General features: G+C 35.3%; 1 protein-coding gene across 3 annotated transcripts in view; it reads left to right on the top strand.

Moving 5' to 3' along the window:
- LOC126977826 (elongation of very long chain fatty acids protein 7-like) overlaps nucleotides 1-13,474 on the top strand; it is a 69,999-nt gene extending 56,525 nt beyond the window's left edge. For all 3 annotated transcript variants that reach the window (XM_050826489.1, XM_050826647.1, XM_050826559.1), the window contains exons 7-8: nucleotides 11,509-11,573; nucleotides 12,696-13,474. In XM_050826489.1, the coding sequence (XP_050682446.1) occupies nucleotides 11,509-11,573; nucleotides 12,696-12,933 (303 nt within the window). In that variant the 3' untranslated portion in view covers nucleotides 12,934-13,474. The remainder of the gene's footprint in view (nucleotides 1-11,508; nucleotides 11,574-12,695) is intronic.
- The last annotated feature ends 349 nt before the right edge of the window (nucleotides 13,475-13,823 follow it).

Consider the following 13,823-nt stretch of genomic DNA (forward strand, 5'->3'; position numbering starts at 1 on the left):
CGAATTTCACCTTCGCACGACACGCCACAACGATATCATCCCCACCATCTGGATGTGTGGCGGTCCTCCACAGTGCGGTTTTCAAGGAGCTTTCTTCCACGAACTACAAATCTGTGGAATGAGCTTCCTTGTGCGGTGTTTCCGGGACGATACGACATGAGTACCTTCAAGAAAAGCGCGTACACCTTCCTTAAAGGCGGGCAACGCTCTTGTGATTCCTCTGGTGTTGCAGGAGAGTGTGGGCGGCGGTGATCACTTAGCACCAGGTGACCCGTACGGTCGTTTGTCCTCCTATTCCATAAAAAAAAAAAAAAAAAGTTTAAAATTACTTCAACCTGTCATGTAATTCTGTAGTGACAAAGGTAAGATAAAGACAAACGGCCTCACAAATAAACTTGGTATAAAGTTATAATTGAGAATAAACCAAGAATATGTAAAATGTTTACATGTGCACATTTTGCTTATGATTGGTTTAATCGGACATATAACGTTTCCCACGTTTATTTGCATGGATGCTTGACATTCGGAAAACTTCAGATTTATCAGTGTATTGTCAGTGTTGTCAGCGATTACTGTGGCGGTAGAGTCAAGATTTTGCGTATTCTTTATTTATTCTCAGGTATAAATTTATACCTAGTTTATCTGTAAATCTGAAAAAGTTTTAAATTTGGAATAACTTCGCGTTTATTATTCACTCAGGTAATGTTCAACAATTAATCTTAATCGAAGACTACACCAAGTAGCGATTAGAAAAAGATTATAGAGACCAAACTTACCTATATCCTCGACGTTGTCCGGTGTTCGTTGAAATAATTAGTTCAGCCTATTATTTTAATTAATTTACCCTTCTGAGGTGAAAACTTTGTGAAAAGAGGGTAGATCGAATTTTGGATCAACATCACAATTTCATCTGCGATTCTGCTGTTTTATTGACACTATTTACATAGAATATAATGTCAAAAATAGACAAAATTTGTAACTATCATCTTCGGCAACGCTTTCATGAAGTCACAATCGACCGACAGATTAAATGCTGCAAATGGAGCTGGAATACACTCCGAAGGATTTCCAATCAATACCGAGGCAAGCACTAGACTGGAACTCTCAAGGATAACAAAGTCCGTCCAAAGGCTGGCGGCGGACTGTCAGTGACGAAGCGAAAGACACCGGAAAGATTTGGAGTGTAATTAAGAGAGTTGCTTCTACTTCTTCATCACCAGCCAGAAGACGTCCATTGCTGGACAAAGGCCACCCCCAAAGATTTCCACGACGATCGGTCCTCCTCTGCCCTCATTCAACGTATTCCGGAGATTTTGACCAGATTGTCGGTCCATCTTGTGGGGGTCCATCATCCTACCAACACTGCGACTTCCGGTACGTGGTCGCCATTCGAGGACTTTACTGCCCCAACGGCCACTGTAATTTTTTTGGGGGTTTTTTGCCATAATCACCACGAACTTAACGAAAGATGCTGTTGCCCATCCTCCGTTGCTTGTGTCCCTTAGTCGCCTCTTACGACACCCACGGGAGGAGATGGGGTGGTACGACACCATACTTACAGGACTTAGGACTGATCGCAATGAAAATGCCCTCAGCCCCAGCTAGGGGTTACAGGAACTTAAGAAGAATATATTTGCCTATAGACGACTGGACAGCCAGATAATGCCATGCGTGGCTGACTGACTAGTTTGTTGTCAGTTTATGGCTTAAGGTAGCTAGAGCCACATACGGACATCTTTCTAATCAACCAAACAATGCTGATTTCCAATCGTCAATGAAACTTTTTATACAATAATATCTGGGTCTTTACCGCACATTGCGTGTGAACTTGTGAAAATGGACGAATAATGTTAGCTAACGCCAACCTTGGACGGAGCTGGATGTTGATAATTGTTATAACTTAATTGTTATCAGCGAATGTCAGGATGTTTCGCTATTTCGACATTTATTGCATCATTTCTGGGTTAAGATGATGGTCTGAATAGAGCACTGGATTTTGTTAGCCCGTGGGTCGGATGTAATTCCGTGTCTGCCCATCGCGTTGCAGGTTTGATGTTCGTGGTGACCATTAGATATTGTTCTTATACACGTGGGACTCGTTTGCACAGGATGACAGATTTTGGGTACTGTGGTACCTATTTCTATCGTGAAGCAGTAATGTATTTATTGTCACTTTATTGTAGTTCGGTGTGAAGAGCGCCGTAGCTAGTGGAATTACTGGGCAAATGAGAATTTGCATCTTATATCTCAAGGTGACCAGCAATTGTATTGCCGCTCAGAATGTATTTATGGCTGCTGCCTCGATTGCCGAAGACAGCAAATGTAGCAAATACCTCGGCCTCAGTGGATAGATATAACATTACAATGATATGCCAAAATGTATAAAAAGTACTATCTAGGCCTCTCAATAGAGCTACTAGAAACCCAAGCGCTGGCAGCTATTTCGGCCAACGGATCAGCGTAGCTATCCAACGCGGAAGTACTGAAATCCTTGGTACATTTCCATCGTAGTGATAATGTCATTCATGTTATCATATTAAGTATTTTAATTGTATCAGGTAAGCATTGTTTTATTATGTATAAGCATTTAGTTGTTGTTTTAAATGTACGAGTATATTGCATCTCATTTTTTGGCCTACGGCCCATTTCAATATGCATAACTTACCGGTCCCATTTAAACAAATACTAATTCGTACTTCACTGGATTCAATAAATCGTTTTGTTTTTCCATTTTAAAAACAGATCCATAGATCTAGAGGAAGTGATATGAAATATTTTCTCAAATCTATATCAGTATGTAGAAAGCCGTAATATTTTTTTTGTAAAAGTTCTAATGATATTTGACAGTATAAAGGATCGGAATGTAAACAGGTGGTTATTACAACACCAGTACCACCCGAACGCCGTATCCTTTCTCTATTGCGACTATTTATGACTTATAAAGCTTAATATGAACGTATAGTGTAAGAGCTACCATAAAATATTTATAGCCGTCAGAGTTATTAATATCTAAACACGGCATATCTAAAATTGACATTTGATAGCAATGCTTATATCTTATACATATAAAATATAAAGCTTTGTTTTGTACGAATTGTTGTTATAGGCTTTTTGAGTAAAAATTTTAATATTTAATACTGTTAAATAAATAAGTCCTACTAGTACTTGTTTGCAAGCATATTTTACATTTAACTTTGATCGGCGCGATAGTTACTTGAACTTATTTGGCTTCAGAGACTTAGAAAGATTGATTAATAGGGACTGTTTTTGTTGTTTTTCAATAAAAAAATGAAGCACAGGGCTACTCAGAACTACCTATTGGTTTTTATAATCCTATCCAGTACTATTTTTTAGTAAGCAGTAATCTAAATATTGTAGATAATTTATCTCAAATCATGTATGTATTTTTTATATAAAATATAAAAAATATATTAAATATTGGTTGTATTTCATGATGTATAATATATATTTGTAAAACAAAAGCTACTTGTAGGTATAAAGCTGTAAAATATGAGAACGCAAGAGCTCCTTAACTCTTGTGCTATAAGGCCTTCGGAAGTAATGATATAAATAGTATTCAATTGAATATGAGGTGTTTTACGTCCAATTAGATATTTGTCGTAAAATAACACTAAATATTTATTCACGCTTAAAAAAAATAATCTTTCTTTTTAACCACACAAGATATTCTGCTTGCACAACTGAAACACTTTAAGAGATTTTCTATTTTTCTAGAAGAGCCTGATACATAATTGGTAATGGTGGGAGTTTAATTTTTTATGGAATTTTTGTACACATATGCAAGGCAATGGATAACCTGGTTTTAAGTGATTAAAAGAGTGGAATCTTTTAAAACACCATAGGTGATATTAGATACCTTGAGAGTGTTGTCTGCCTTTGAGATTTGAATGTTGGGTACATTTTTATATGTGTAGAACCGTCATATTGAGCTTGAAATGCAACTGATGGAGGAGTCACGCTGCATCAGTCATCGAACCATCACTAACATATTCTTGTTAATCTTCTCTGTGTTCGAATTCACAAAATAGTCATCGCGGAATGTTTATGAAAGGTAAGGCGGAAAGATATACTAGGAATTTGAGAAAGCCATGCTTACAAAGGTTTTGTTAGCTGGAGTGCGGAGTGCCTCGAAACTCTCACATTCAAGGTCGAGAACAACGAGGGTACTGCGCATCTGAAGGTCTTGTGGATGTGATTTGTGTGTAACATAACTCAGGCTTTATAAGGGCAGCTTGATCTCTGATAACTTGACTTAACTTTCACACCTCCAAGAGTATAGTAATTATTGGGGCGTGCATATTAGCTGGCACAATAGATTTGCCGAGTTAATTGCTACTATTCCTCAAATATAATTACAATATAACTATAATAATAGGCACTGAGACTTTTTCAAAGTACCTACCTAGACTAAACACACGAGGTTATTTTAATAAATCTTTACACATGAATTATTACACTCTGACTTATTAATAGTCATGATCTTTTAATTATACAAATAGAATTATTAAACGTATGATACTCACTTTGATCAAACACAAGACGTAAGCATATGACACAGCAGAAAAGTAAGTAGTGACGGATGCTACATTAGAAACACTTCGAGTGAAAGTAAAATAAAACAATCTGTTTTTTTTTGTTAACCAAACCAACAGTACGTTGAAGTAATACGCGTTTGAGATGATTTATCGCGTGACGGTAAAAATATATATTACCACTCTATGTAGATACAAGTGTGAGGCTTCTTTTTTTTCCGCGAAGCAATAATATGTGCAAGGATTATTGTGTTTCAATTTGAAAGTCCACGTAGCTAGTGAAATTATAGAGCTATAGAAACTTGTTTATTTATCCCCACATATATTAGTAAATGTTAAAATATTTATGACCACTCTATGTAGATGCGAGTGTGAGGCTTCTTTTTTTTCGCGAAGCAATAATATGTGCCAGGATTATTGTGTTTCAATTTGAAAGTCCACGTAGCTAGTGAAATTATAGAGCTATAGAAACTTGTTTATTTATCCCCACATATATTAGTAAATGTAAAAATATTTATGACCACTCTATGTAGATGCGAGTGTGAGGCTTCTTTTTTTTCGCGAAGCAATAATATGTGCAAGGATTACTGTTTCAGTTTGAAAGTCCACGTAGCTAGTGAAATTATAGAGCTAAAGTGGCTTCCTAATTTATCCCCATATATATTAATTAGTAAATTTAAAAATATTTATGACCACTCTATGTAGATACGAGTGTGAGGCTTCTTTTTTTTCCGTGAAGCAATAATATGTGCAAGGATTACTGTTTCAGTTTGAAAGTCCACGTAGCTAGTGAAATTATAGAGCTAATGGGGCTTCCTAATTTATCCCCACATATATTAGTAAATGTAAAAATATTTATGACCACTCTATGTAGATACGAGTGCCAGGCTTCTTTTTTTTCGTGAAGCAATAATATGTGCAAGGATTACTGTTTCAGTTTGAAAGTCCACGTAGCTAATGAAATTATAGAGCTAAAGGGGCTTCCTAATTTATCCCCATATATATTAATTAGTAAATGTAAAAATATTTATGTCCACTCTATGTAGATACGAGTGCCAGGCTTCTTTTTTTTCGTGAAGCAATAATATGTGCAAGGATTACTGTGTTTCAGTTTGAAAGTCCACGTAGCTAGTGAAATTATAGATCTTATGAGACTTCTTTACTTACTTATGTATTTTTAAATTTGTTTGCTTGAATATAGATCATAATTTTATTATTCATGTACAGCGCAATTAATCGTTTGAAAATAATTTCTAATCAACACATCGGATTTGGCCAAGTGCTGGTTAATTATATACAATAAAATATAATATACATTAAAAATACATTAACGTCTTTTTAGGGTCCCGCACCTCAAAAGGAAAAACCGAATCCTAACAGAATCACTTTGTAGTTTCGGGAGTGCGTGGGGGTATCGAGTTGAAACGATATTCTCTACAGTCTCTTAAAGAATTAAAAAAGATATTAACATTTATGCCGCAAAATATGCCTTATCATTCGACTCTCTGATGATTCCCTGGAGGAATCAAAATTTATAGGGTATTTTCCGTTGACCTAAAACTACAAAATTTTGGCAAGTAATTCTATCTTACACTAAAAGTTTAGGGAAAAGTCTGAAAACGAAAAGTAATTTTTATTTAAATCGTAAAAAACCGGGTCTTTATGCAAATCAAATAAAAGTATGTAATTATTTTCTTATAAGACACCGGTTTCTTAATTGTTTTGCTTTCCAGCTACTTGCCAAGTGTTCTCCTAACAATAATAATACTAATATTGACACACTTTTACAAATTATCTTGCCCCAAACTAGGCATACTATGGGTACAAGACAACGATATATTTAATACAGTATACTTACTTAAACAATAAATTCCTTGCTTTCATATTATGACTTTTTTAATATCAACTTAAAGTTTCATATTATGAGATAGGTATATTATGAAATTATATGTATTGCATTACATTATTAACATTAAATTTAAATTAAATTACAAAGCAGATGAAAACCACTGGTTCACTCTGCACAGGGTTTCCTATCCAGAGTAATTAATACATCAAAGATCCTCTTAGATTTAGAAAGAAAGAAAAACATTTATTTCACAAAACACTCACAGGATACACTTAATATAAAAAGATAAAAGTACAAAACAAACCAAAAAAAACATATTTAAATAGTAATAGATTTAATATTGGAGAGTTACTGTGCAGTGCAGGAAATGGGTCACCGACTCAGGATTATCTGTGACACGGCCGTGGCTATGACACAGCACTGATTTTCAGCGGTGCCTTCATATTTACTTGTAAGATATTGTACAAGTAATAATAGGCACCTAGAAAAAATATTTGTAATTATTATTTATCTATATTTATAAATAAATGGAGAGCCAGTTTTTCCATCAGTTATACTGCGAAAACTCCTGAACCACTCAGAATAAGTTTTAACGTCTCTCTAACGACCTTACTGTATTTGATACCATTACAGGATTTATCCTCGATAGAATATTAATATATAAAGTAAGATTTCTAACATAAAATTTGAAAAGGAGGTGAGTTTTCTTCCGTGTAAAAATAAAAAAACAAAAATTTGGTATTTCCTTTCATTTTAAATAATACATATATTTGCAAAGATTAATCCTTATCAGCAACAAATTCCATTGGTCCAATAGTACACGGTTTATTTTTTTTTTGAAAAAATGTTCGGGTCGATTTCCGACAAAAATTCAAAAAATTAAAAAAAAAACTAAATATGCAGTTATTGTTTTCTTATAAATCGAGGGCATGACTCCTTTCACGACTTTTCTCTAATACTCGTAGTTTCCAACTGGACCATCACCACCCTTCTCAAAAATCCACCCTGTAATATAGTCCTATATATTCGTAATAAAAGTAATTCATTCAATGACATTTCATTACATATGACAATTCATACAATGAGCGGGCGCGGGGTAAAACAACATTTACCGGGTCATCACTTGTAATAAAAAAATATCAATGTTCTAATCTAAGATGCTGTCTAACTTATTGTCTATTTTTATATCTAGGACGCCATACTGATACTTCTTCAGTCCATTTCCCGTTCTGACTTCTTATTAAGTGACAAGTTTTACTTTGCAGTTTAACCACGAGTGACAAAATAATACAATACTGCTTTACCGCTTCGTGAGAACGCATTAAAATAGCGTAGATCGGTATTTTTGTAGGAAAAACGAAACTGAATCTCAGTTATTTAGGCCAAGTCAAGAAAAACTAGTTAATTTAATGCAATTTCGCCATCGAACCTTGTTGAAATGAGAATTTACACACCTTCTAAGACTACGTTGATTTACTTAGGGTAACTGTTTTAACAAGAATGAGATTTTGTTGGGTATTGACATTTATGTTAAATGGAGAGTAATACATACCTACATATGAACTAGCCGTTCCCGCTCGCCCGAAATAAATCAAATTTTCATCTTTTAACAAATATAATAAAAAAATAAGTAGCCATAAACCATATAGGATAAATTTCGCATCGAATGGTGGTTTCATGCCGATACGATCAGTGGTGTAGGCGTGAAAGAGCCTCAAACAAAGTCATTTTCATTATATATAAGATTATAATAAAACTTTTATTTAAAATACGAAATTCTTTAGTCGATAAGGGTTCTGATAGACAATTCTACTTTTTGTAAAAACTATCGTCTTTAACATTATATTGCTATATGTATATATTGACCCACCCATATAGTAGGTATCACTTGTTCAACATACAGATGGTCAGATAAAGAGTTTAGCTTTCTTGAATACAGTGTACCTAAATCAACAAAAGTTTTTGAATTCTTTAAAATTAATCATAATTGATATTTTTTAATCGTACACTAGGCGTAGGTACTTTTTACAGGTCGGAATCATTTACATATTTCCCCGTGTTAAACAAAGTACTATTCCCTTTTTTTGAACGCTTTTGTTCAATAAAAATGCATAATATATAAGTATTGCCTTGTTCATCGTAAATATAAGCATATTTGGGAAGTCCTTATCTAATTGTACACGTATACAGATAGCCTACAATACAAGCTTGTTATATTATTAAAACAATGACAATGTAAGGCCAACCCACACACGACTCAGTAATCGAAAAATAATTACATCCGTCAGGTATTTCCTCGAGACATGTGACAAATTAGACCTATTGCCAAATGTACACTGCGTAGTAGTTTACCGATGTAAGGATATTAAGTATTTAAGTGTTGAGGATATTAGAATGTTGCCGCTAAGGGCATTGCGAAAGACCAACTCAAGTACCTATACACCACGCGGCCTTATGTTGAGTGATTGCTGCAATTTGTATTCGTGAGGAATAATTAGGAGTATTGCAATATTTTAACTGTGATTAGTTGTGGATAGCCAAGGGGTGGCAGATATTAAGACACATTTGGCATACATAAATATTGACAATAACGTGTAAACCACGTGGTTACCATTAAGAGGCTCCGTTGCCCATGTTGCCAGCTAGATTATAGGTACCACAACGGCGCCTATTTCTGCCGTGAAGCAGTAATGTGTAAGCATTACTCTGTCTCGGTCTGAAGGGCGCCGTAGCTAGTGAAATTACTGGGCAAATGAGACTTAACATCTTATGTCTCAAGGTGACTAGCGCAGTTGTAGTGCCGCTCAGAATTTTTGGGTTTTTCAAGAATCCTGAGCGGCACTGCAATGTAATGGGCAGGGCGTATCAATTACAATGAGCTGAAAGTCCTGCTCCTCTCGTCCCTTATATTCATTAAAAAAAAACTCTTTGGAATCAGCAAACGTTAATACTGGCTGATAAAGTTGGAATATTAATTATATTTAAAAAATAAATAAATCGCAGAAATCTTTTTAGAAGTTACATAGGACATTAAACTTATAGATAGCAAGTACTACATGACAACATTATCTCTGGCTCTCGCATGAACGTGAAGCACCCCACCATTCCCCTTTCACACCCCCGCGCTCCGCTTGTTGCGTCAGTACGGTTTGCACATTCATTACCGTTAGTTACATGTCGTGATATTTTCGTGCTATCGGTGCTTTGTTTTTGACGTTTTTATTGTTACATTTTGACTTTTGTTGTTCTGTGTCACCATAATAGTACTGCCAGAAAAATAAATACTGTTTTAAATAACCTAGATTCTTTCATCATTCAGCATCAAAACACACCTTTACTGGTATATATAATACTGAAAAAATAATTCGTTGTTTATTTATTAATAATAATATCCTAGTGATACTTTTTTGTATGGAATAGCAGGACAAACGAGCGTACGGGTCACCTGGTGTTAAGTGATCACCGCCGCCCACATTCTCTTGCAACACCAGATGAATCACGTTGCCGGCCTTTAAGGAATGTGTACGTGCTTTTTTTGAAGGTACCTATGTCGTATCGTCCCGGAAACACCGCACAAGGAAGCTCATTCCACAGCTTTGTAGTACGTGGAAGAAAGCTCCTTGAATACCGCACTGTGGAGGACCACCACACATCCAGATGGTGGGGATGATATCCTTACTTGTGGCGTGTCGTGCGAAGGTGGAATTCGGCGGCAGGAATCAGGTTAAACAGCTCTTCGTAACGCTCCCCGTGATAAATGCGGTAGAAGACACACAATGAAGCGACGTCTCTACGCAACGCCAAGTGATCTAGCCGTTCACAGAGCACTGGGTCCCCGACAAGTCGAGCTGCTCTGCGTTGTACGTGGTCAAATGGATCGAGCTGATACTGGGGTGCGCCAGACCAGAGATGACAGCCATACTCCATGTGTGGCCGGACCTGCGCTTTGTAGAGCGCTAGAATACTAATAATAATAGAATAGATACTTGTTTTGCACGCAGTAACGAATAGTCCAGAGATAATGTATCCGGGTAGTAAGTAGTGATTAAGTATTAAGTAGTAATGTATGTATATATGCAACAGTTATTCCTCAAGGGATAAGCACATATATTTCTAGTCCTTTCTTATTTCGATTTCTATGATTTAGTCAGGGACCAGGGTGGCGGAGGCAGTTTCATCTGATTGTCGTTTTGTTTTTTATATAATAATACCCGGGTGATAACATAGGGTCAGGTGGCCATTTTATTTACGTCATGTACAGGTATAAACTTATCAATTACAATAATTTACATAAATAACAAATTAAAAAAACGTATCGCTTGCGTACTAACGACAAGACCTCATACGATCGGACGACTGGGGATAGAATATATTAATATAATATTGACACATTTTTACAGAAATTGTCTTGCTCCAAACGAGGCACAGCCTGTGCTATGGGTACAAGGCAAAGATATTTTTAATACAATATACTTACTTAAACATACATAAATACATATAACCGTCCATGGCTCGGAAACAAACATTCGAATTCATCATATAAATGTTTGCCCCTACCGGGATACGAACCCTCAGATCTCTAGCTCAGTAGGCAGGGCCACTAAAGCATTGGGCTATAGGGGTCGTCAATATGGCAAGACGGTCATACAATTATCTATCTTCAAGGATTGAGGGTTTAGACATTAACCATAATTCTGAAAATGAATTCAAGCGTAGGCTTTGTAATTTTTTAAACAATAATTTAATTTAAATTTGTTCTTTAAGTGTACTTTTCTTTTTATTTCTGTAGAAATAGTTGTAGAATATGTTTTAGATTTATATAATACCTACGTTATTAGTATCTAGCCGACAATCAACGTCAAAAACTGATTGCCTGTAAGTAGAATCGCAATTATCATTTTTTTAAGTATGTTGTAATTATAGTGGAATGAATGTTGTAGTTTCTGTAGGTAATCTTAAATAAATAAAGACTTAAAACGACTGGACGACTGGGGATATCATATCATTGATATAATATAATTAATTTCACAAGAACATGAAGTGAAAGTTCTCCCGAAAATACAATATATAAAAAATTGCTAACAGAGTCCATTGTTCTGTTTCCAGATGCAGTTCTTCTTGGTGCTGATACACTCCATCAGTGCGCTTGTCTATGACTGCGGGTATCCTAAGTGAGTAGCCTGCAATTAATTATGCCTTGTTTGTCTGTCTTACACAATACTTGGTTCCATTACTGGCTCTATTTATGGCTCTTATTAAATAAATTTTACCATCTACCACAACCAGGTTGGAAAAGTTGAGTTTTCGTCATCATCATATTTGGAAGACTCCACGATGATCGGTCCTGCGCTGCCCTCATCCAACCTGTTCCGTCGATCTTGACCAGATCACCGGGCCGGTCAATCTTGTGGGGGGCTTCCAACACTGCGACTTTTTGAGCGCCATGGGACCTTACCGCTGTTTTGAATTTATATTAACAGCTTCATCATTTGTCAATATTTAAAATTTCTATGGAAATGAAGCAACAAAATACTCAATGTAAAAAGAAATAAGTTTGAGTTTTTTTCTATATTTAGGTATTGACATTGTCCTCATGGTGGATGTAGCAATTCACATGTTATATAGTATCGCTGACTAATGGAGTTTGCATAGCTTCAGTTAAGTATGTACCTAGTATTATACTATACTAAAGGTATCGGCCGTAAAACTGGGAGAAATATGGCCACAAATATACGTGCTTGACTATTATTGTTTTATATGGTCGAATCAACTTGCAGTCGCTAGCGCTCCCATAATTATGGTAAAACTAGAACTAATAGGCCACAAAAATGATCGTGTTTCTTAATTTGATAAACTAACAAACAAACCACCATTCGGAGATTCATTTACACATGATGCCTGCTAGATTATGGGTACCACAACGGCGCCTATTACTGCCGTGAAGCAGTAATGTGTAAACATTACTGTGTTCCAGTCTGAAGGGCGCCGTAGCTAGTGAAATTACTGGCCTATGGAGACTTAACATCTTATGTCTCAAGGTGACGAGCGCAATTAGAGTGCCGCTCAGAATTACCATCAGCTGATGCCTCGCTCGTCTCGTCCCTTTTTGCCATAAAAACGGTTGTGTAGAAAGATAGATTAACCACCCAGTAAATATTTTTTGAAATACAAATGAATAATTCAAATGAAGAAAGATATGCAATACTTCTACTCTTAACCTGTTGCTTCCTTAAACATTTTTGCCTTACTGCTAAATATTAACAACGATTAAGAAATATTTTTTTCCATTTCAGAATAATCGCATCTGGCCTCATTCTCCACTCATCAATATTCATCGTATTATTCACAAACTTCTACGTCAACGCGTACCACAAAAGGAAGCTAAAAGTTGATGCTTGCAACAATAATACAAACGGCTTTGTACCGAACGGTATCAAACACGTTCCGAACGGAAAAATCAATGAACTGATTGAAAATAAGACTACAGATGTTCGAAATGGAAGTCAGAGTGACAAGGAGAAAGTACAATAGTTTACATAGAGATAAGACTTATACAATAGATGTATTGACAGGTTTTTAGCATGCTTCTATTACGAAGTATCAATATTTTTTTTAGTTATTCTTGAAGCAACTATGATCTGAATCGCAAATGTATCGTGGATTTGTTTCATTAAATGAAACTTTCACGGAATATAAACTTTCGAAAAAGTTTAATTTTAAGTATATGACGTTTTACAAGCCTTAATATAAAAAATTATAAACAAAGGAAAAATATGCCCTAGAATATTATGAATCTTTTATGTATCAGCGGATGGGTACTGGCGGGGTTACCGTCTATGGGTAAGAGCAGGGATCAAGAGAAGTAATCTCTTAGCTTGCAGGTCCCTAAGTCGTATCGGTTCGGGAAAACCCGCAAAGAATGATAATATAAATCGTCTGGGTCCGTATTTTAGCAAAGTTTTTCTTAAAAATATTTGCCCTTTTACTGATTAATGTATTTGAATTCAATGGATAATAGTATTGACATAACTAAAGCAAACTATAACTAAAGCTTCTTCTGTCAAACTTTCTTTATTAAACAATAATATAACGTAATGTAACGTCTAAAACCACAGAAAAAGTCCAAGCTGGTTTCTCTATAAGAATGAATCTATTATTCTATGTAACGTCAATTTGTGTTATTTGTGTGTAAACTTAATTTAAATATAAATATCGACAAAATAAATGATGAAAATATTTGCAATTTTATTTATTGACTTCATAGTAGAAGTGTGTATTAATATCTTATAAAGTCATAGATATATTGTTACAAAATAAAGCGTTACAAAATATATAGTTTAGATATAGTTTTATATTGTATCATGAGAAATATCGCTCAATTAGTTGAACTTATCTGGTTGCTCAAATTTTGTAAATATAAC

This window comes from Leptidea sinapis, chromosome 1 (assembly GCF_905404315.1).
Source record: "Leptidea sinapis chromosome 1, ilLepSina1.1, whole genome shotgun sequence".
Lineage (NCBI taxonomy): Eukaryota > Metazoa > Arthropoda > Insecta > Lepidoptera > Pieridae > Leptidea > Leptidea sinapis.